The 23256-nt window shown below is 43.4% G+C and overlaps 1 protein-coding gene and 1 pseudogene across 2 annotated transcripts in view; both read right to left on the bottom strand.

The window, feature by feature from the left end:
- Positions 1 to 8205: 8205 nt before the first annotated feature.
- LOC144506730 (U2 spliceosomal RNA) lies at positions 8206 to 8385 on the bottom strand (annotated as a pseudogene).
- A 5285-nt stretch (positions 8386 to 13670) lies between these two features.
- Positions 13671 to 23256, bottom strand: part of LOC144506157 (OX-2 membrane glycoprotein) — a 33062-nt gene continuing 23476 nt past the window's right edge. The window contains exon 6 of one of the 2 annotated variants that reach the window (XM_078231999.1): positions 13671 to 16654. Coding sequence is in view for 1 of the 2 variants with exons in the window: in XM_078231998.1 (XP_078088124.1) it covers positions 16633 to 16654 (22 nt within the window). In the remaining variant the exon portion in view is untranslated. The remainder of the gene's footprint in view (positions 16655 to 23256) is intronic. The other variant, XM_078231998.1, reaches the window with a different exon arrangement.

Raw genomic sequence — 23256 nt, 5'->3', positions numbered from 1 at the left:
AGGCACGACCAATAAATTTCCCAATCATGCAGAACTGGGCAGGCTAAATCATTCATAGAATCGTTGAATTGATTTATTATTGTCTCACGTATTGGGTACAGTGAAAAGTATTGTTTCTTGCGAGCTGTTACAGACAAAACATACCATTCATAGAGAAGGAAAGGAGAGGGTGCAGAATGTAGTGTCTCTGGTATGAATAGGGTGAAGAGAAGGATCAGCTTAATATATGATAGGGCCATTCAAAAGTCTGATGCCAGCAGGGAAGAAGCTGTTCTTGAGTCAGTTGGTATGTGAACTTAGACTTTTGTACCTTTTTCCCAGCAGAAGGTAGAAGAGAGTATGTCTGGGGTACATGGGGTCCTTGATTATACTGGCTGCTTACCTGAGGCAGCGGCAAGGATAGATGGAGTCAATGGACAGGAGGCTGGTTGGCGTGATGGACTGAGCTTTCTTCATGACCCTTTGTAGTTTCTTGTGGTCTTGGTCAGAGCAGGAGTCATATCAAGCTGTGATACATCCAGAAAGGATGCTTTCTATGGTGCATCTGTAAAAATTGGTGAGAATTGTAGTGGACATGCCGAATTTCCTTAGCCTTCTGAGAAAGTTTCCACTGCACACTCTAGTCCCTGCCAATGTGCACTGTTTGCAGAAGAGCTCAAGCACACTGGCAGACACTGAGTAGTCCTTCTCCTGGACCACAACCCTGCTACCATCAGACTTTTGAATGGACCTACCTCGCATTAAGTTGATCTTTCTCTAAATCCTAGCTACGACTGTAACACTACTTTCTGCACTCTCTCCTTCTCTATGTACGGTATGCTTTGTCTGTATAGTGTGCAAGAAACAATACTTTTCACTGTATACTAATACATGTGACAATAATAAATCAAATCACACACGAGAGGAGAGAGCATCCAAAGGGAACAATGTCCCATAATATTTGGGATACGTCAGAAGTGATGTTTCTGACTTCTTAGACAATGAGGAATTCTGCCTTTCTCTAAACTTGAAGAGAATTGGCTTGCACCTCTGACTTGTTGAATGTGCCAATGCACCATTCTTACTGATGTTACCAGCGGCAGCCTAGAATAATCTGCCCCTGCATTATTGCAATTCAAGGTAGTTGTGAACTTTACTAATGGCAGAGTCTGCAAAAGAGGTGCATGGTGGGTTATTTTGTGGTTTCTTATGTTTGTTAACAGCAGTGTCTATCATTGTAACTCCTGACTGAAAGGAAGAAGGAGAACCTTAGCTATCTACTGTGGCTGTAAAACTGATGGGTAGTGACAGACCAATAAGTTTTCTCCCTGTAGGAGGGAATGAATGAATTGAGTCTTCCAAGATTGTGTAGAACTTCAACAAAAATGGCTTTATTCAACATGCAGAAGGGAGAGCAGAACTCATGGCTGTAACTACTGCTTGCTTCCGAGCTACTCTACTGAGCATTGGTTCTTACAGATTCTTATATTCCTTTCTTTACATTACCAAGCATTATATTTATATCAGGTCATCAAGTTGTTATTTTGAATTGGTTGTAGTTCTGTTTTGATTACATTATATGGTTCCATTATCTTGTGTGCTTTAGCTTTACTTATTTTCTGGGCATCTCCTGTCTACCTGCTTACAATATCAAAGTGTTGTGTTTGTCAAATCGATTTCGATGGGGTGTTAATTGTCCCGTCTCCCGGATACTTGAGATTTTCAGAGGCACAATGGTTCCTCTCGACTTTTTGGAGCCTTGATAAGTGATATCAATTCTTTTATGGTTGCTGTAACCTTGGAACAATCCCACCTGGGGTGTTACTGCTTTAGCGCCATCTGAGATGTAGTTATTTGTATTTTGTCCTGTCTGCCTGCAGTGAGTATGGATGCTACAGTGCTCTCTGTTTATCCCTTTCCATACATTTCTCTTCTGCTGCAGCCCACATTCCCTAGGTTTGCCCTACTACACCCTCCAAAGGTGCTCTTTTCCTATTCTAAAGAACAAGGTGCAGGTATGTTCCCATTGTGAAATGCATTGTAACATCTTTACATCTTTAGGTTTAGGGTAGGAAAATGGCAAACCTATGCTCGAGCTTAAATTAGCTGCTGGCACTGTAAATAAACTTTCAAATGTCTTCATTTCTAGCAAGTGTCAGCCTGGATTAAGTAGTTAGAACCCCTGCCTCTGAGTTAGAAGATTAGTGATTCAAAGTTTAATTCCACGACTTGAGGACAAAAATCAAGGCTGATACTCCCGTAGAATACTGAGAGAGTACTGACTTGTCAGAGATGCCATCTTTGGATGAGATATTAAATGGAGGCCCCATCTGCTCTCATAGATGTATGTAAAAGATCCAAAGGCACTATATTGAAGAAGAGTGGGGGAGTTGTCTTGGTATCCTGTCCAATATTTATTCCTCAATCAACATCATAAAAAGAGATTATTGGTCATCACATTTTTGTTTGTTAGATTTTGCTCTGCACAAGTTGATTGGCATGCTCCCCATGTTACAACAGTGGCTACACTGTACACCAATCATGGATGGCATGGTGACACAGTGGTTAGCACTGCTGCCTCTCAGGACCAGGGACCTGGGTTTGATTCCCAGCTTGGGTCGCTATCTGTGTAAAGTTTGCATGCTCTCCCCCTGTCTGTGTGGGTTTCCTCCTGGTGATCCGGTTTCCTCCCACAGTCCAAAGATGTGCGGGTTAGGGGCATTGGCCATGCTAAATTGCCCCTTAATGTCAGGGGGACTAGCTAGGGTAAATGCATGGGGTTATGGGGATAGGGCGTGGGTGGGATTGTGGTCGGTGCAGACTTGATGGGCCGAATGACTTCCTTCTGCACTATAGAATTCTATGAAGCACTTCAAAAGTACTTTATTAGCTGTAAAGTACTTTGGGATGACCTGTGGTCATGAAAGGCACTATATTAATGCAAGTCTTCTTTTCTTTCTATCTACCGGATCTTCTACTTTTCCAGTTGTTTTTTATAATCGGCCTTAATGAGGTAAAAATCATGGAAAAATAGAACATGTGATGTTGCAGCATGATTATTACCTTATTTAAATATGCCTATTATTTTTAAGGCAGGTACTTCTAGCATTGGGTTGAAGCGATTGGGCATGCAAAAATCTGTATGTGATTCATTCTCAAAATCTCTGAATATAAAATGAAGACAAAATAATCTTCCAGTCTATAATTAAATCAACCCACTGTCTAGTCCATAGACAGTGGGTTACTAAGATTGCAGAGGGAGGAAGTTGCACAATATTTACGAGAGCTGGCAGCTGGCAGGAGCTCAAAATGACTCCTTATTGCTCTCCCAAGCAAATCTAACACACCAGCCAGATACAAGGACCTTAACCATTATAAATTTCTAGCAATACTTCATTCTGGATCTAAAGGGAATATATCTTAAAAATGCCAACAATAGCAACATGCCAAAGGTATTGTATCTTTAGGTGGCGTTGGGAACCTATTATTACATAATATAACCTTACACAACACAGCCTTCTTAAATAATAGGAGGCACAAGAAAAAATAAAGTTTTAAAAGATGCCATTAAAAATAACAGAACATGTTTTTTTTTAAAATCAAAACAAGAATGGCAAGCATATTGTGGAGTGAGCTGAAAGTAACCTGCAGCACTCTGAACTTCTGAAGTTGCAGTAACAGTGGCACAATGATTAGCACTGCTGCCTCACAGCGTCAGGGACCTGGGTTCAATTCCTGGCTCGGGTCACTGTCTGTGTAGCGTCTGTATGTTCTCCCCATGTCTGTGTGGGTTTCCTCCGGATGCTCCGGTTTCCTCCCACAGTCCAAAAGATGTGCTGGTTAGGTGCATTGACCATGCTAAATTCTCCCTTTACAGTCCTTCAGACAAACGTTTAAAGTTTATTTATTATTACTTGTGACAATAATAAATAAACTTTAAACATTTGTCTGAAGGGTTGTAAAATTGCTACCAATGCAAAACAGTCAGGAAAATGGCCTGTTCTGTAAAGAAATACAGTAAATCCATCTGTGTGCTGAAACAAATGTTTCAATGTCCCCCAGCCGATTAGGACCTGTGGTCAAGATACTAATTGACAGGACTGTGAGTTAGAACACTGCCTCCTCTTATTGAGAGAAAATTCACAGGACACAGGACCTGCAACCTTATAACATCAGCCCTCCACTGAGGCATGGAAAACTCCAAGTTCTAGCAACCCAACTCCACAAATATAAAATTCCAGCAATCCCCCATCCCCACTAAAGTCAGCACAACCTCGTCCTCCTCCTCTTCCTCCTTCCCCTCAACTCACTGAGTAAATCACAAGAAAAAAATAATTGTCAGTGATCCAAATAAAAAATGGATCATTATGGAGTGGTATAACATGTAAAGACATAAAGTATTAAAAACAAAATCAGGGGACTGGAAGCATTAGTAACTATGGAGGACTGAGAATGAAACATAAAATGAGTGAATTCAATGCCGAATCAGGTAAAAAAAAACTAAAGATTGGAAAAGAAAGGTTAACCTTTCTCTCTCTAGGTACCAGGCCCTGAGAGGACACTGGCAATCATTGACTGCAATGTGATGGTCCATGGTTATGCTTGGCAAGATACTGCAGCAGTGTGCCTTGCCTTCTGCAGGTTCTGGCTGACCAGGAGACTCTCCTGATCTCACTTCGCTCCACAGGTGTATAGGAAGGGTTTGCAGGTTGATAATGAACTTATTTGGCCAAATCATTGTAATGTCCTAACTATGTTAGGGGTTGTGGATTTTAATGAAAAGAAAAAGCTGTAGTTTGCACATGTAGATTCAGACTAACAACAACAGGTTTATTCTAAGAGTTCTGGCCTGTACAAAGTACAAAACGAAAGTAAAACAGCAGCCTCGGCAAATACCCTAATAGCATCACCTTCAATCATGTGATCAGCTCTTAAAGCTATCTTCAACCCTTTTAAATATATAACATCCCTCTCCCTTTACTTCTGTGGTCATAACAACAAATTACTATGATGTTATATATAGGATTAATAATACTCTAGACACAAGGCTATGCATCAGTAATCATAATACCCAGTCAATAAGAAAATCAATCAGGAAGACATAGAAACATAGAAGATAGGAGCTGGGGGAGGACATTGAGAGGCCATTTGGCCCTTCGAGCTTGCTCCGCCATTCATTACTATCATGGTTGATCATCCAACTCAATAGCCTAATCCTGTTTTTTCCCCATAACCCTTGATCCCATTCGCCCCAAGTGCTATATCCAGCTATCTCTTGAATACATTCAATGTTTTGGCATCAATCACTTCCTGTGGTAATGAATTCCACAGGCTCACCACTGTTTGGGTGAAAAAGCTAAGGACGTCTATTCCTCTTACGTTGTATGCAACATTTTGGAACTTGGCTCCTTGACTCTGGAAGTATGACTTGAACTTTAGTAGACACTTCTTCTCTTGGAACTAACTCTTCATCATTCTCACATGGTATAGTAGCAAAGACACAATCCTCAGGCAACTCAGATTCAAAGAAGTCTTCTGCAGTAGTATTCACAACACGAGGCACGAAAGAATTTGGCACTTCTGGAGATGATTCAGAGATGCTTTGGGCCAGCCAAAGGTACTTCAGAAGATCCTGGCAACAAAAAGGGCCCAAAACGTCTGGTCAATGGATCAACAAATCATCTGCTAAATTTGAAGTACAGTAATCATCAATGTTTATTTTAATCTAAGAAGCAACAAAATCTTCAAAAGGGCTAAATTTAATAAGCGTGTCCAGCAACCAGGAGAACGTATCGATTTAGTCATTAATGATCTGTAGAGGATGGCTAAAAATGTGAACACAGTAAGAAGTTTAACAACACCAGGTTAAAGTCCAACAGGTTTATTTGTACCAAACTACCAAATAAACCTGTTGGACTTTAACCTGGTGTTGTTAAACTTCTTACTGTGTTTACCCCAGTCCAACGCCGGCATCTCCACATCATAAAAATGTGAATACAGAGACCTAAAATGTGAACTTATCAGGAATAGCATAGTTGTTAGAGTAGCGAATGACACAGTCTGTGACATGCTGCAAATGAAGGAAGATTTAATCCCTGAGAAAGCTATCCAGATTGTTAGGTAGCCTAAACTCCATGTATAGATAGAAGAAAGTAAACTGTGGTACAAAGGAAACCTCACATTCCAGTCCATTCAATGTCCTGCAATTTCAACCCAATGTTTTCAGTGTATCAGGATTGGACACTTTGACAACTGTACAAGGCAAAACATCTAAATACACAAAAGAATCATGAGGTTGAGACGGCACATCAAGTAAGCTACACAGCCATGCTTCTTGAGTGAGGCCAGGGCTCTTGGGTTTTCATAATTGGAATGTAGATATTCTAGTTAACGGCCATCTCACATGGTGGCACAGTGGTTAGCACTGCTGCCTTATGATGCCAGGGACCCAGGTTCAATTCTGGCCTTGGGTAACTGTCTGTGTGGAGTTTGCACATTCTCCCATGTGTCTGTGTGGGTTTCCTCCAGGTTAAAGTCCAACAGGTTTATTTGGTAGCAAAAGCCACTAGCTTTCGGAGCGCTGCCCCTTCGTCAGGTAAGTCTTACCTGACGAAGGGGCAGTGCTCTGAAAGCTAGTGGCTTTTGCTACCAAATAAACCTGTTGGACTTTAACCTGGTATTGTGAGACTTCTTACTGTGTTTACCCCAGTCCAACGCCGGCATCTCCACATCATGGGTTTCCTCTCACAGTACAAAGATGTGTGGGTTAGGTTGATTGGCCATACTCAATTGCCCCTTAGTATCAGGGAGATTAGCAGGGTAAGTATGTGGGGTTTTGGGGATAGGGCCTAGGTGGGATTGTTGTCGGTGCAGGCTCGATGAGCTGAATGGCCTCTTTCTGCACTGTAGGAATTTTCTGATACTATGGACATGGGAGCCAGTGTTAGAGTCGTTTTGGACAAAGAACCATGGCTGAGAGACCTCTGGCTGTGAACAACAGACACACGACTTTATGGGCCCAGAGAAATCTGACTTCTGGTCATCGGCATGATGCTGGAACCACTAAGGATTGGCTGAAAACAAATCTTCAAGCTGATATATGTCATCCATGTAACCAGCCTTTTTCTCTCTTGAGCAGAGATGCTGGTGTAGCCCTGTATCTCCTCAAAATGGCAGAAGAAATCAAGACAATTATTGTTTAAGTTATATAGAACTGCAAGTTTCTGAGAGCTCAAACAATAAAGATTATCCTGCCTGGGACTTCAGCTCTGAACTATCTTCTCTTTTTGCAGAGCACATTTGTCCATTCTTTTTATCAGTGCTGGAAAGCCCTCGTTAGTCAGACCAGTTAACCACACAGATGGTTACCATGGCGCTGTTAGTGGAGTATGGCCAGTAAAGCAACCAACAAGCAGCAGATCTTCAATCTACGGCACCAATGACGGTTGATGAAGTCAACACTGCAATGACAGAGCAAACGCTTTAACCCCCAACAGAAAGTCAGTTCTTCAGACAATGCTGGAAACAAGTAGCAGCCATTTATTGCTGATAGAACAGCACACAGCCAAATGCAAAGGTTACCTTACTGAAAACCACATCCTCATAACAGGAAAGGCCATCTTCCATCACAGAGGACATCGCAGCCACTCACATGATGAAAGAATCAGAGAAAAGAAATGACATGAAGTAAGCACAATGTTTGCATGGCCTGCCAAAAAACAGGATGGAACAACAACCACTTATCACTATAACTGTCAAATCAACAAAAAGCGCTTCAATACCAAGTATGGAAAAAGAGGATAGATACACATATGGCAAATATCCAAATACCTACAGTGCAGAAGAAGGCTATTCAGCCCATTGAGCCTGCACCGACAACGATCCCACCCAGGCCCTATGATGCGCGTTATCATACACGAGGCTAGATGCTCAGGAAATAAAGGCTTTTATTTACTGTAATGAAGCAGCCAATAATTATATACACGATCCCAGACTGAGGGGTCCCAGCCAGAGCAGGGACCTTTATACCTCTCCCAGGAGGCGGAGCCCGACTGGGATGTACCACAACACTACAATTTTTAAAAATACTTTTCCAATTCAATCAAATCAAATCCAATTCAGAGTCTCAACAAGTTGAGACATTTCAGATCCAGGCTGACAAGACAGGACGGGAGACCAAAACCACCCTGTCCTGGGCCTGATCTACATGAGTCAAGCTGATTGGAGAAGGGGGAGGATCCTCCTCCAAGACTTGAGCTCATTTGCATCTTAGCCAAAAGGCCGAGATGCCGCTTTTAAAAATTGCTTCATATGAAACATATGAAGCCTCAGCGTAACCTAATGACCTCAACCAAGTGCAGGCGATCCATACTACACTTGATCTTAGCCAAAAGGCCGAGAAGCGATACAAAGGTGTAACAACCCCACCCTAACCCCAACAGCAACAAGTAGCACAACCCATCCCTAACCCAACAGTAACATATGTACATCCTTGTAGTACTGGCCAGACCCTGGCTCAGTACTATCCAGTGGGAACCAACGATGGTTCACCACACCCTATCCCTGTAACTCCACGTATTTACCCTGTTAATGCCCCTGACATTAAGGGGCAATTTAGCATGGACAAACAACCTAATCTGCATATCTTTGGTGTGTGAGAGGAAACCGGAGCACTCGAAGGAAACCCATGCAGACGTGATTAGAATGTGCAAACTCTGAAATTGAACCCGGGTCCCTGGCACAGTAAGGCTGCAGTGTTAACCACTGTGCCACCGTGCTGGCTTAATGTGGGACTGAGTACAGGTGATGTATGAGAACACATGACCCGCACCTCGGGATCCGTCTAGTGTTGGACAGAGCCCTGTGTACGAGCAAGCTCCCAGGAGACAGCTCCTAGTTTGAACCCTTTTATGTATATAATATGCATGTACATACTGTATGTATGTACATAGTTCTCATAGTTAATAAGTGCATACAGTTGATTTACTTCAGAGTACAAAAACTTCATTAAAACTGACCAAAATTCTACAACACTCAGCACTTCCTGTTTGATGGCTTGCGAGGCGATCATGAGATGCGTGCAAGTGGGGTGATGCCCTGTTTGGAATCCCTCACTGGAATTCCTCCAGTCTTGCACACCCCATTGCCGCAGCCATTGAGGACAGAGAATTTGGCGCTCAGCCAAATCTCTGTTCACAACAGCGGAACTGGAGAATCCCGGCTGCAGGTGGGGTCGGAGAGAGTGTGGCGATTCTTTACGAGCAATGTATGGTATGATTTGTACGGATAGCACGCAAAATGATATTTTTCACTGTTTCTCACTACATGTGACAATGATAAATCAAATCAAATCAAAGAATTCCAGCCCCTGTCTTTTCTCTTAGTTAAGATGTGTTTTCTTTTCGTGTCACAATATATTTGTTTGCCAGCAGATGGCGGCCAAGTTCAATATTCCACACACGATCAGTCTCGAGCAGTGAGCCATTGGACGCTCAGCAAATGCATTGAGCATGCTCGACGTTAATGGGACTAAATTTAATGGGTACAGATCAAGCAGCTGTTCCGCCTGGCCCTCAATAACATCTGGTGTCATGACGTGGGGTCAGGAAGCCATGGGAAACGTCATGATGCACATGTCCAAAAATAATAACAATTAATAATAATTCAGAATGCAGAATATATTACCAAGGGTCCGTCTGCCTCCCGAAAATGAGCATTTCTTAGAATAGGATGATAGCATGGTGGCACAATAGTTAGCACTGCTGCCTCACAGCTCCAGGCACTCGGTTCAATTCCAGCCTCTGGTCATTATCTGTATGGAATTTGCACATTCTCCCTGTGTCACCGTCGGTTTCCTGCAGGTGCTCCAGTTTCCTCCCACAGTCCAAAAATGTGTAGGTTAGGGAGATTGCCAATGTTAAATTGCCCCTTAATGTCCAAAGATATGCAGGTTAGGTGGATTGGCCATGCTAAATTGCCCCATGGGGCCCTATTTTACTATTTTGATTCTAAGTGCTGAGCGGACTTGAAACTGGGAGTGTTTCAGATCCGACTTTTAGACCCATTTAGACCCTTGGGGGGCACCCATAAGCACTCTGCCTGAATAAATATCAGCGAGCCCGAATTGCACTGCACAAGCCTGCAGGCGGGGCTTAACGCGCCTGAAATCCTGCAGCTCCGATTGGCGTCTCCGACTGCACACGTGCAGAAGAAAAATGATAGAATAATGCTCCCCTGCCACACTGCTCCCAGGAATGGATAATGACTCCTTCTGGCCCCCACAGACATTATCCGGCCCCCACAGACATTACCCCCCCCCCCACAACATTACTAGCCCCCTTATCCCCCATCCTCTCTGCCATGTAGACCGATTGCAGGCCTCTTCCCCCCTTCCCCTCCACTGATCTCAGGCAGAGTGGCAGTGGACCCCCCCTTCCCCCTTACTGCTCTCAGGCAGAGTGGCCGCAGACCCCCCCTTACCCGCCCCTCCCTACCGATCTCAAGCAGAGAGCTGTCGGACGTGCGGCACTTACCTCCTCACTCACTGAAGCGCCCGAATCGGACCTTAGTGGAGCATGTCTGTTTCGCGCCGATTCTGGATGGGCGAAAGCGGCGGTAAAAGGGGAAGGTTGGGCGTGCAGCCCATTAAGTCAATTTAAATGCATGCAAATACATTTAAATGGCTGTCGCGCCCGTTTCGGGTGGGTCCCAATCGTGGCCATTTTCGGGCCTTGGTAAAGGGGGAACCAGTGTGGAAGTGGGTGCGGATCATGCTACTCGCCTCACGCCCAACTTTACCAAGTTTTCACACCCAAAAATGGGCGCAACTTGATGGTAAAATCAGGCCCATAATGTCCAAAGATGTGTAGGTTAGATGGATTAGCCATGGGAATTGTGAGGGATAGGACAGGGGAGAGGACCGAGATAAGATACTCTGTCAGAGAGTCAGTGCTGCCCGATAGGACGAATGACCTCTTCAGCACTGATGAGATTAAAATAGATTGGTACTTGATGGCCAGTGCAGACAAGATAGGCTGAAGGGCCTCTTCCGGTGCTGTAAAACTCTACGATCCATCTGCTTACCGGCTCTTTAATGGAGCACTTTCCTGGTCTTGTGTTTCCAAAGCCTTTCAGATCACTCACTATGCTGTGAATTCAGCACACTCTGACATGGTGGCTTCATTATGGTCTGGCCAGAACATCTCTGGTTATCTCATGTCATGTAGTATGATGTAAAATGGTTCACCATATTGTACCTGTTCTGAATCTTGCTGCCAGGCTGAGAACTATATCATTAGGAAGGAATCACTGCTGCACACCATGTCACGTGTGTTTTAGTGATTTAAAGGCATCAGTAACTCAGAAGGGCTTGTGCAAACACATTTTGGGTTCATTTATCCATTCTCGGCATATGTGAACAAATATAGATGTATATAAACCTCGAGGGCGTTAGAGCTGCACAGCTGTGTGTCTCTGTTCTGCCCCAGGCTGAAGTGAAACTGAAGGTGAATCATATGATACACTTCCCTTCAAGTGATGGTATGCTGTTATCCCTTAAAGCATATTGCAGCACCCATGACTACTGACCCTCCTCTTCCACCTCAGCCAGGCTCAGCTAGATCCATCAGCAAGGTTTCCTCTTGCCAACCTGCAGTAAGAGAATCTCTCACTGTTCAATAACAGCCTGCGAGGAAGATAAACAGAGAGTGAACATCATGGGGCCACCCGACATCTCACCTCCTCCACTGTTCCTGGCAGTGGATGTTATGGGAGTAGGTCCCTCTGATCCAGGAGTGTTGCCTTGGAGGAGCAGTTTTTATTTCCATTTTCATATCCAGGGATGTTAAGGATGGCAACTGCCACGGGAATTACCAGATTGATGCCAGATATTCTGCTCAAGATCTTCATGCTCCACCCCAACCCCCGCCCCCCACCCCCTTCTTTTCCTGCAGTGCTGCTTTTTCTCAGAGCTGGTGGGCAGACAATTGACAGATGCTGCTTCCAACTGTGTGAGCAGCACTAGTGGCAGCCCTTTAAATCTGATGCTGGAAGCTCCTTCTGATTCACTGACCACTAGATCAAAGAACATAAGAAGTAAGAGCAGAAGTGGACCATTTGGCCCTTCAAGCCAGCTTCACCATTCAATAAAATCATGGCTGATCTGATCATGATCTTAACTCTATTTTCTTGCCTGACCCACTAAACTTTGCCTCCCTTGTCAATCAAAAATCTGCCCCACTCAGCCCTGCTAATATCCAATGATGTGGAGATGCCGGCGTTGGACTGGGGTAAGCACAGTAAGAAGTCTCACAACACCAGGTTAAAGTCCAACAGGTTTATTTGGTAGCAAATACCATAAGCTTTCGGAGCACAGCTCCTTCATCAGATGGAGTGGATATCTGTTCTCAAACAGTGCAAACAGACACAGAAATCAAATTACAGAATACTGATTAGAATGCAAATCTCTACAGCCAGCCAGGTCTTAAATGTACAGACAATGTGGGTGGAGGGAGCATTCAACACAGGTTAAAGAGATGTGTATTGTCTCCAGACAGAACAGCTAGTGAAATTCTGCAAGTCCAGGAGGCAAGCTGTGGGGGTTACTGATAATGTGACATAAATCCAACATCCCGGTTTAGGCCGTCCTCATGTGTGCGGAACTTGGCTATCAGTTTCTGCTCAGCGACTCTGCGCTGTCGTGTGTCGTGAAGGCCGCCTTGGAGAACGCTTACCTGAAGATCCAAGGCTGAATGCCCGTGACTGCTGAAGTGCTCCCCCACAGGAAGAGAACAGTCTTGCCTGGTGATTGTCGAGCGGTGTTCATTCATCCGTTGTCGTCAACGGATGAATGAACACCGCTCAACAATCACCAGGCAAGACTGTTCTCTTCCTGTGGGGGAGCACTTCAGCAGTCACGGGCATTCAGCCTTGGATCTTCAGGTAAGCGTTCTCCAAGGCGGCCTTCACGACACATGACAGCGCAGAGTCGCTGAGCAGAAATTGATAGCCAAGTTCCGCACACATGAGGACGGCCTAAACCGGGATGTTGGATTTATGTCACATTATCAGTAACCCCCACAGCTTGCCTCCTGGACTTGCAGAATTTCACTAGCTGTTCTGTCTGGAGACAATACACATCTCTTTAACCAGTGTTGAATGCTCCCTCCACCCACATTGTCTGTACATTTAAGACCTGGCTGGCTGTAGAGATTTGCATTCTAATCAGTATTCTATAATTTGATTTCTGTGTCTGTTTGCACTGTTTGAGAACAGATATCCACTCCATCTGACGAAGGAGCTGTGCTCCGAAAGCTTATGGTATTTGCTACCAAATAAACCTGTTGGACTTTAACCTGGTGTTGTGAGACTTCTTACTATATCCAATGATCCAGCTTCCACTACTTGCTGAACAAGAGAATTCCAAATGACCCCGATAGAGAAGAAATTCCTCCTCATCTCTGTCAAAAATAGGAGATCCCTTATTTTTAAACTGTGTCTCCTAGTTCTGGTCTCTCCAAGAAGGGAGAACATCTTCTCAGCATCCACCCCATCAAGCTCCCTTAGAATCTAATATATTTCAATAAGATCAGCTCTTATTCTTTTAAACTAGAATGAGTATAGACCCAACCCGCTCAATCTTTCTTCATACGACAACATTTTTGTCCCAGTAATCAGTCTAGTGAACTCTTTCTGAATTGATTTGATTTGATTTATTATTGTCATGTGTATTAGTATACAGTGTATAGTTTTTTGCACGCAACACAGACAAAATATACCGTACATAGAGTACATAGGAGAGAAGGAGAGAGTGCAGAATGTAGTGTTACAGTCATAGCTAGGTGCAGAGAAAGATCAGCTTAATACGAGGCAGGTCCATTCAAAAGTCTGATGGTAGCAGGGAAGAAGCTGTTCTTGAGTCGGTTGGTACGTGGTCTCAGACTCTTTTTCCCAACAGAGGAAAGTAGGGTTCTTGATTATGCTGGCTGCTTTTCCAAGACAGCGTGAAGTGTAGACAGAGTCAATGGATGGGAGGCTGGTTTGTGTGATGCACTTGCGGTCTTGGTTAGAGCAGGAGCCATGTTATGATACATCTGGAAAGGATGCTTCCTATGGTGCATCTGTCAAAATTGGTGAGTCATAGCCAACATGCCGAATTTCCTTAGCCTCCTGAGCAAGTAGGGGCACTGGTGGGCTTTCTTAGCCATAGCGTCAGCATGGAGGGAAAAGGGCAGGTTGTTGTTGATCTGGACACCTAGAAACCTGAAGCTCTCGACTATTTCCATTTCACCACTGTTGATGTAGAGAGGGACATGTCCTCCACTATGCTATCTGAAGTCAATAACTAGCCCCTTCATTTTACTGACATCGAGGGAGAGATTATTGTCATCGCACCATTTACCTGATTCTATATCTCTTTCCTGTCCTTTGCTTCCAGTGCAAGTATGTTCTTTAAGTAAGATGACCAAAACTGAACACACCCAGTACTCTAGGTGTGATCTCATCAATGCCCTGTCATAGCAAGATTTCCATACTTTTATATTCTATCCCCCTTCCAATAAAGGCCGACATTCCATTTGTCTTAATTGCCTACACATTACCTTTTGTGATTCATGTACAGGGACACCTAGAGATCCCACTCTTTTGCAGCATTCTGCAGTCTCTCTCCATTTAAATAACATTCTGCTTTTTTCGTTCTTCCAGCTAAAGTGGACAACCTCACAATTTCCCATACAATTCTCCCACTGCCAAATTTTTACCCATTCACGTAACTTTCCTACAACCCTTTACGTACTCACTGTATCCTCCTCACAACTTGCTTTTTATCTATCTTTGTTTCATCAGCAAATTTGTCTACAATACTGTCAGTCCCTTCTTTCATGTTATTAACATAAATTGCAAATAGCTGATGTCTGCGGCACTCCACTAGTTACAATTGAAAATGACCCATTTATCCTGACTCTCTATTTCCTGCTACTTAGTCAATCTTCTATCCATGCTAATATATTACCCTCAATGCCATGAGTTCATACCTTGTGTAGTCAGCTCTTTTGTGGCACCTTATAAATTGCCTTTTAGAAATCCAAATACATTACACTTACTGGTTCCCCTTTATCCACGTTGCTTGTTACATCCTCAAGGAATTGGAATAATTTTGTCAATCCCAATTTCCCTTTTACAAAACTATGTTGACTTTGCCTGATTGTATTCTGATTTTCTAAATGCCCTGCTGCTTTGTTCTTAATGATGAATTCTAGCATTTTCCCGATGACAAATGTTAGGCTAGCTGCCTATTGTTTCCTGCTTTCTGTCTCTGTTCAACCCTGTCCTACTCCAGGCCATCCAGTTCCACCAGCCAGCTGCTCATTGGCCTGCTGGCACTTGGTACAAGAGATCTGGGCAGGAACGGGTGACTGTGCACTTCTGCTTCCATTGCCGTGACTCTGCCGTGAATATCACAGCCACCCACAATAAGTACTGTTCTCGGCTGAGTCAATGCCTTTTTTCCCTTATGGAAAGTGACGGATACTTTTCCCCTTATAATATCCATGTCCAGCTGAATGACTGATTTGGCATGTGTCATAAATTGTGGTTTGGAAGAAATGAGATTTAAAAGCCAAAGTCACAGAACGTAGGGATCATCTTCAATTTTCCAAGGCTCTTTCGACTGTGTCTTCCATACCTGTTACCTCTGCCACCAAAAAAGACACGGGCATGCCACCACCTGCCAATTCACCACCCAGCCACATAACATCCTGACTTGGAAATATATCGCCGATCTTTCACTGCCGCTGGATCAAAATCCTGGAACTCCCTAAGAACACTGAGGACATTTATGTGGACTCCAACAATTCAAGAAGACAGCTCACCACCACCTCACTAGAATTTTGTAAAATTGGCCCAATATCAAAAACTCAAAGCTAAGTAATTAACCATCTCTCTTTTTGTACATTGGTTACAGCAGTTAAAAAAATAGAGTTTAAACAATATTAGAAGTTATTAATGGTGGAAAAGGAATGGAGTATGAATATATATAAGATATACAATATAGCCAACTGACAGAATAAAAAAGGCTCATATTTCAGCTTGTGAACTAAAGTGAAGGCAAAGCACAATCACATGAAAAACTGACATTATATGACTCAGTAACCAAGTATAGTCACATTAAATTAGAGCCACAATATAGTTATGAAAGGAAATTCAAATACAATTCAAATATGGAAAGCTTGTGAGTTCACAATCAAATTCTATATTTCCAATTCTCATGTTATGCATTGAAAACAGAAAAACAATGCAACTTCAATCAATTTTACATTTTTAATACTATTGACGTTGTGCTGTGCATGAACATTTAGATATAAAATTCCTCGGTCCCATTCCATAAATCAGATACCAAGTAATGAAATAATTCTGAAACAACTTTAAAAACAATTTCATATGAATGGCGTAAGCATTGGTATGCAAGTAACACCATCTAATGTTTAATTCAAATCAAATAGTAACCTTGCCAGGAAACAGTGTCTACAGCAAGCCTGTCACCACATGCCTGGTGCTATTTCTTGTAAATCCTGATTTTGGGTCAAACTGCTTGTAGTTAAAAGTTAGATTGGAAAGTCTTCCTCAGTTGTCAGCTGATCTGCTATGGTCCGAGAGGATTTAACCACCAAACTCATAAATCCTAGAGAAAAATGCAAAAAGAATAAATTTAAGAGAAGGAAACCAAAATGCAGTAATTAGATATGATAGTTTTATAAAGCAACATAAAATGTGGAAGTGTTATGAGTGGGATACCCATTACCCCAAGGACTCCCTGAAGTGTTAAAAATTTGAATGATCTCACTCAGTCACGAGGAATGAGCTTTTCACTATGGGAACTTTCCTCCATCTGAGTCAAAAAATACAGGTTCGACTGCCCGGAATAGCTCATTTGCATAATTGTTCAAGCGCGAGATGAAAATTCAAATGTGTTTTCAAGATGATGCAATTAGCTGGCGAGAAAATTACGTGTCAATTGTCTTTTCAAAAAGAGGAAGAGATTTTAAAAAGAATGTCACGCAAAACAGGCCCAAAAACTCTTAAAGCTTTTCATGCCTTCTCACGTAGAGCCTAGAACAAATCTGAAAAGTGTGTGGATCTGATTCTGCTCTCTTTTGCTACCCAGACTCCTCTGTTGGAAAATGGGCACAGGGTAACTGGCTAGATGACACTAAAAGCAGTCCCAAAGAGTCTTGATACGTAGTTTGTAATTGGCTGGTCCAAAGGCTTTAGCTGGAATAAGAGAGGTCAATAGTTCTATGTTGCATCATGTCTACCAAAGAGTAATGGTACAGTATCCCTGTATGCCACTTCCTAAATCCCCAAGTGGACAGGCCCAGACCACAACCTAAATTACAAAAACTGAATTCACTTGAATATGTGGGGCGAGGGTGTCAAGACAGTAAGGACACCAATATCTGGAAGATCGGTTAAAAAAAAAGTAAGCCCTGGAAGGGCCAATATCCTTGTGGGAATTCATTTGGCTTCCAGTGATAAGCAATAAATCTCCTATGGATCGACTAGCTTTCATTCACAATGGTTGAGTTTTCCTAAAGCTTTCAAACCACCTGTTAGCCGACAAGAATTCTCCATGGACTTGAAAAGGAGAGATTAGAGGAAATTCATTTGGTAGCCTGTTAAGCAACCCGCCTACACCATTGGTATATCACTGAAGATGCATCTATTTCTCTGTAATAATCTTACTGAGGTCAGTCTTCCATCACCAGCATCCTTTATTTACAACATGTTCAAAGTGCCGTTCAGCGGCTGCAGTGCCTTAAAATCTTTCGACTGCCAGCCTGAATGAAGCCAATTGGTTTTAAACCAAACCCCCCCCCCCCCCACCCACAACCCCCCACCTGCTCCTTCCCGATTGGACAAGCCTCCACTTGTCTAATAGGGGAACTTGTATTCTACAAGGCCCATGGGGAGGTCTATAGATGAACCCCCCTGGTCATCATAACAGCTGAAAATGTGGAAGAAACAAGGCAGAACCCTGGTGGAACTGGTTTGAGCCCACAAACCAAGCCACAGGCAGACAACCCATCTACTCTTTGCCCAGAATCAAAGTTTGGGGGCTTAGGAAAACAGGAGCTAAAGTGAGATATCCAATATTCTACAACTACCCATTATTTGTACTGTGTACGCATAAAATTCCTTTTTATATTCAGTGTGCAAAACGTCTATGATCAAAAGTGGATCTGGCCAGTGAGTTATTTCCTTCCTTCTAAATTTCTGGAAGTAAGATTAATTCTTCCTGTGCCCAACCATGATTTGGAACACCTGAAGTAACAGGAAACTGGTCCTGACCTGCTTCCTCTTTGAGGTGTAATAGGGTTAGTGGGCTTTCCAAAGAAAATTGAAGTTGTAAACACCTCACTTCTCACAGGATCAAGACGAGCAGTTTAACTCTTAGACTGCATTTGTCTCCTCGGACTGAACAAATCAGTACAATTTCAGTTCATACCTGTAATTCTGAGAAATTGTATCAGGCTCAAAAATGGATGCAGGGATCACAACATGCGATGAAACCTCATAGAAATCATAGAAACCCTACAGTGCAGAAAGAGGCCATCTGGCCCATCGAGTCTGCACCGACCACAATCCCACCCAGGCCCTACCCCCATATCCCTACACATTTACCCGCTAATCCCTCTAACCTACGCATCTCGGGACACTAAGGGGCAATTTGAGCATGGCCAATCAACCTAACCCGCACATCTTTGGACTGTGGGAGGAAACCGGAGCACCCAGAGGGAACCCATGCAGACACGAGGAGAATGTGCAAACTCCACACAGACAGTGACCCAAGCCGGGAATCGAACCCAGGTCCCTGGAGCTGTGAAGCAGCAGTGCTAACCACTGTGCTACCGTGCCATGTTGCTTCTGCTTAGGGTAGTACACAAACATGGTGCTCCTGGTCATTTCAATCATTTCTATGTGCAGCCAGTGCTCACTGTTGAATGGCTGCATGGCAAAGGAGGGTGCGTGCCATACTGAGAAGCTTGCTCCACTTAAAGCAAGCCTGCACTTAAAAAAGTGGCTGCAACATGTGCTGGTACTGGTTATTTCAGAGAATCTGAGCAAGAAAAATACCAAATGATGGCACAACATGGGCTCCAAGTTTTCCAATGTTGCACTGGAAGCTGTGGTTGAGAAGGAATATAAGAGGAGAGATATTTTGCGAGGGTCAGAAGGCCCAGTGGACAACTTATCGAAAGGCAGTGGGAGTAGATAGCTGTGGTTGTCAATGACACGAGTGTGGCTCCAAAGATCTGGATGTAGTGGTGAAAGAAGTTCAATTACCTCACACAAGTGGGTAAGGTCAGTGAATGCATCTTTAACTGTCGCATCCCATCAACTGCAAAGATAGCCTCAGCCACTGCTCATTTCACCACAACACAATCACTCACCAGCCAATAACCTCTCTCAATCACAACTCATATCTAATATTTCTAGCTTCACCTCACACATTGTACTGCTGAAACCCGGATACACATTTCACACAAATTGCATATACTGTCAGCCAGTCATGACAGCAATGTTAGCCAAACACATTGCACCACACTCACTGATACACTACCCTCTCCCTTGCAGGACAAGGTAGTGCACAACCGGAGACAGCAGCTAACCCAAGAGGGCAGGTGAGTCTGCAAACCCATGGAAAGGACAACACTCATCATCATTGGAGCAGTCATAATTGAGGCCGTTTCCAGTGGTGGGAATGAAACCATTGAATGTGGCAGTATGCTCATAGTTAATTTTCCTTTCTACATCCCACTTCCTTCTCATCACTTCATATTTACAGGTTGCAGATGGTGTAACCATGCACCTCTTACTGTTGATCCATTCTACTCATCATAGACCTGTGCCTTTTTCTATTCAGATACCCAAGAGCTACCACCTGGCCAGGCAATGGCAAAAGAGAAGGGGAGGGAGAAGAAGAAAGCAAAGAAGAGTAGGAAGAAGGTGAAGGAAGCAGGAAATGATGAGGATGAAACAGCACCATTCACCCACCACTCGCAGGCCAGCAGCCTAGATACTGACACAGCAAGTACTTTAGAGGAGGGCAAAGAAGCAGGACCTGTGTGTGGTGAGACTCCTGGTGCAAACAGCCTGCATGGGACAAAGAAGATGCCGGCTCATCAGAGGGCAAGGTTGCACAAATTATTTGCTGCACAGGACTCAGTGAGGACTTTAATGGGAGAGCTGGATATACATGCACAAATGCTTGATGCACATGCAGGCATGCCAGAGAGCCTGTAGTTATGTCAAGAACATGGAGAAGTCCAACCTCAACTTGTCACAGGGTTTTGCACGGAGCTTTTGCCATCCTTTCCATTATAGCAGTGGTGGCCAGCCTCGTGAGCACTTGCAGATCCAACCACGATGCAGTTTGATGGTCGATATCCCAGCCTCCATTACAGGAGAAACAGAAGCCACCCAACCTTGGAATGCTGCAATGGGAGCTCAGGCTGAAAGGTCTGTCTGCTCAGTGAATCAGTGCAGCAGGATGGGAGAATCGCCCCCATCATTCTAAATGATGATGCTCTCTCTCTCTCTCTCAACCTTTCTGCACCTGATGGTGCACAGATCAAATTTTCATCTGTTTATGTAGCTAATTATTCCTGGAACAGTTCACTAGTCTGTCACCAGGAGCTAATAGTCTATCCAAAGGAAGGCAATAAGGATACTCCCTTGCTGTATGGGCGCCAAAGGTCTCCAGCATATCTAAGAAAAACCTATCACGGCGGAACTCTCATGGCAAATCTTCAGATGGAGCATCCTTTAAATGGCTCACAAATATCAATGGCAAGTGTTTCTAGGCATATTACAGGAAGGGGCATGTTTAAGGTAGTGGATGGGTTGTCAATCAAACCGACTGCTTTGTCCTGGATTGTGTTGAGCTTTTTGAGTATTGTTAGAGCTGCACCCATCCAGGCAAGTGGTGAGTAGAACGATGTTTCCCACAACTCCCCACCCCACCCCCACACAAATATTTATGGTCTTTTACAATACAGGTAAAAGTCTCCCTTCCTAACAGCACCATGGGTGTATCTCCACTACATGGACTGCAGAAGTTCAAGGCAGTGGCTCACCATTACCTTTTAAAGGTAATTTGGGATGGGGAATAAATGCAGGCCTAGCCAGCAATGCCCACATCCCATGAAAGAATTTTAAAAATAATTTACAATGGAACTACCAATATTATCATCTGGCAGTTTTACTGCTTAGTAGAATATTTAATTGGCCTTCGGGATCTACCCACATATCCTATAAAGTTTCAAACTTGCCTTTCAATGAACAGAATGATTGAAACAACATAGCCTTCGGTCACATGACCCATCAAGCTGGCTTCAGTGTTTTTCTCCACATGGACCTTTTCTCATTTTCCACTCTCCTAGCAGCAACTCATTGTGTTTATTATTTGTGCTTTAATAATTTCCTTTCAAAATAATTAATATGAACCCTGCATGAACAATGACACCATATTTTATTACTAATAGATCCATCAATGGTGGGTGAAGGAGTGAAGCAGATAGATCTAGTTGGGATGTAACTAACTGTTACAATATGAAGAAGTTATAATACTTATCAAATAAATACAAACACATCTGCTTATCTTCTGAGCATCAGACCATAACACTTCCTGTAATTCATTCAAACATTTTCTCAGGAATCGACCCGAGTTAAAAAAAAGGTTCTGCTTTCTGAAAATATTTTTGAATTTGCATTCAGGGTTTTAACATCAAGTCACAAGATGATTGCAACAAGACTGGATGGGTTAAACAAATGCAAAGTAAAAATGCTAAATTGCAGAAGAAAATAAGAATTCCAGGTACATAAATCTCTCTGAAACAAATCTGTTACTGAAGTCCAGTCATTATGGTAGCGTAGATGTATACATGGGATATACCCAATTCAAACGTATGTAGATGAGCATAATCACACTTCTGGGCAGCCAGAAAAGGTGACATATACTCAGGAACTGGCCACCAGGACAAAGAGTCAGAGCCACCTTTTGCCAATCAATTATTTCTACGTTTTCTGGTGATAGAAACTGTGGTGTTTGCAGGATTGACTTAGGAGGCCATGGACATTCAACAAAAACTAAGAGCTTTATTCAGGAGATGTTAACACGACAGGCCAGTTACACTGCGCAGTTACCCGTGCAAACAGCCAATTATGTCATCTCTGATGATGCTATGCAAACATTCTCTTAAAGTGTCCCTACTTAGCTGCAAGGTTGCTGACAACAAATCACTCTTAATACTAATAGAAACAGACTTAACAGGAACCACAGAGGGAGGGGCTTTGTTCTCTACCAAATCCATACAATGGTTCCTATTCAGTCTGCTTCTACCACTGGGAAAGGTAATAGTAATCTGGCTACAGGGCAATGCCAGCTGTAGCTCAGTGATTGCAATCTCACCTTTGAGTCAGGAGCTTGTAGGTTCACGTCTCACACTAGAGGCCTTGAACTCATAATCCAGGCTGACATGCCCACTGAAGTACTGAGGAGGTACCATACCGTTAGGGGGTGCTTTCCACCCAATAAGATATTAAAGCAAAGCCCTGTTTGTTCTTTCATGAGGGTATAAAAGATCCCACAGCACTATTCAAAGAATAAGAGGATTGTTTCCCTGGTGTCCTCAAATTTCATCCAATTAAATACCGAGAAGTCTATAACCTTGTTTTCAGTCCCCACTCCTACTCTGACCCCAGCGACTGATGCCATCCCCCTTCCTAGCAGCTGTGTTTGTTCATAACCTTGCTGACCCCGGAGATGAACTTCTGACATCATATTCACACCATCAGGAAGGCTGTCTATTTCCACCTTAGTAACATTGCCCAGCCTCATTCCTGTCTCAGGTCATCTGCTGCTCAAATATCATTCTTGCCTCTGTTACCTCTAGACCTGGCTATTACAAAGGTCTCCAAGCTGATCTTCTACATTCTTCCCTCCGTAAATTTAAGGTAATCTAAAACTCTGTTGGCCTGATCTTAACTTGCACGAAGTCCTATTCCCCTGACCTGCATTGGCTTCTGGTCAAGCAACATCTTGATTTTAAAATTCTCACCCTTGTTTTCAAATCACTGCATGGTCTCTATCTCTGTAAGCCTCACAGCTCCCCAAGATATTGGTGCTCCTCTAATTCTGGCTCTTTGGGCATCCCCCATTTTAATCACCCATTGGTAGCTGGGTCTTCAGTTGTCCAGGTCCTAAGCTCTGTAATATCCTCC

This window comes from Mustelus asterias, chromosome 17 (assembly GCF_964213995.1).
Source record: "Mustelus asterias chromosome 17, sMusAst1.hap1.1, whole genome shotgun sequence".
NCBI classification, from domain to species: domain Eukaryota; kingdom Metazoa; phylum Chordata; class Chondrichthyes; order Carcharhiniformes; family Triakidae; genus Mustelus; species Mustelus asterias.
Note: the sequence above shows the minus strand (reverse complement) of the source record. Positions and strands in the feature narration are given on the sequence as shown.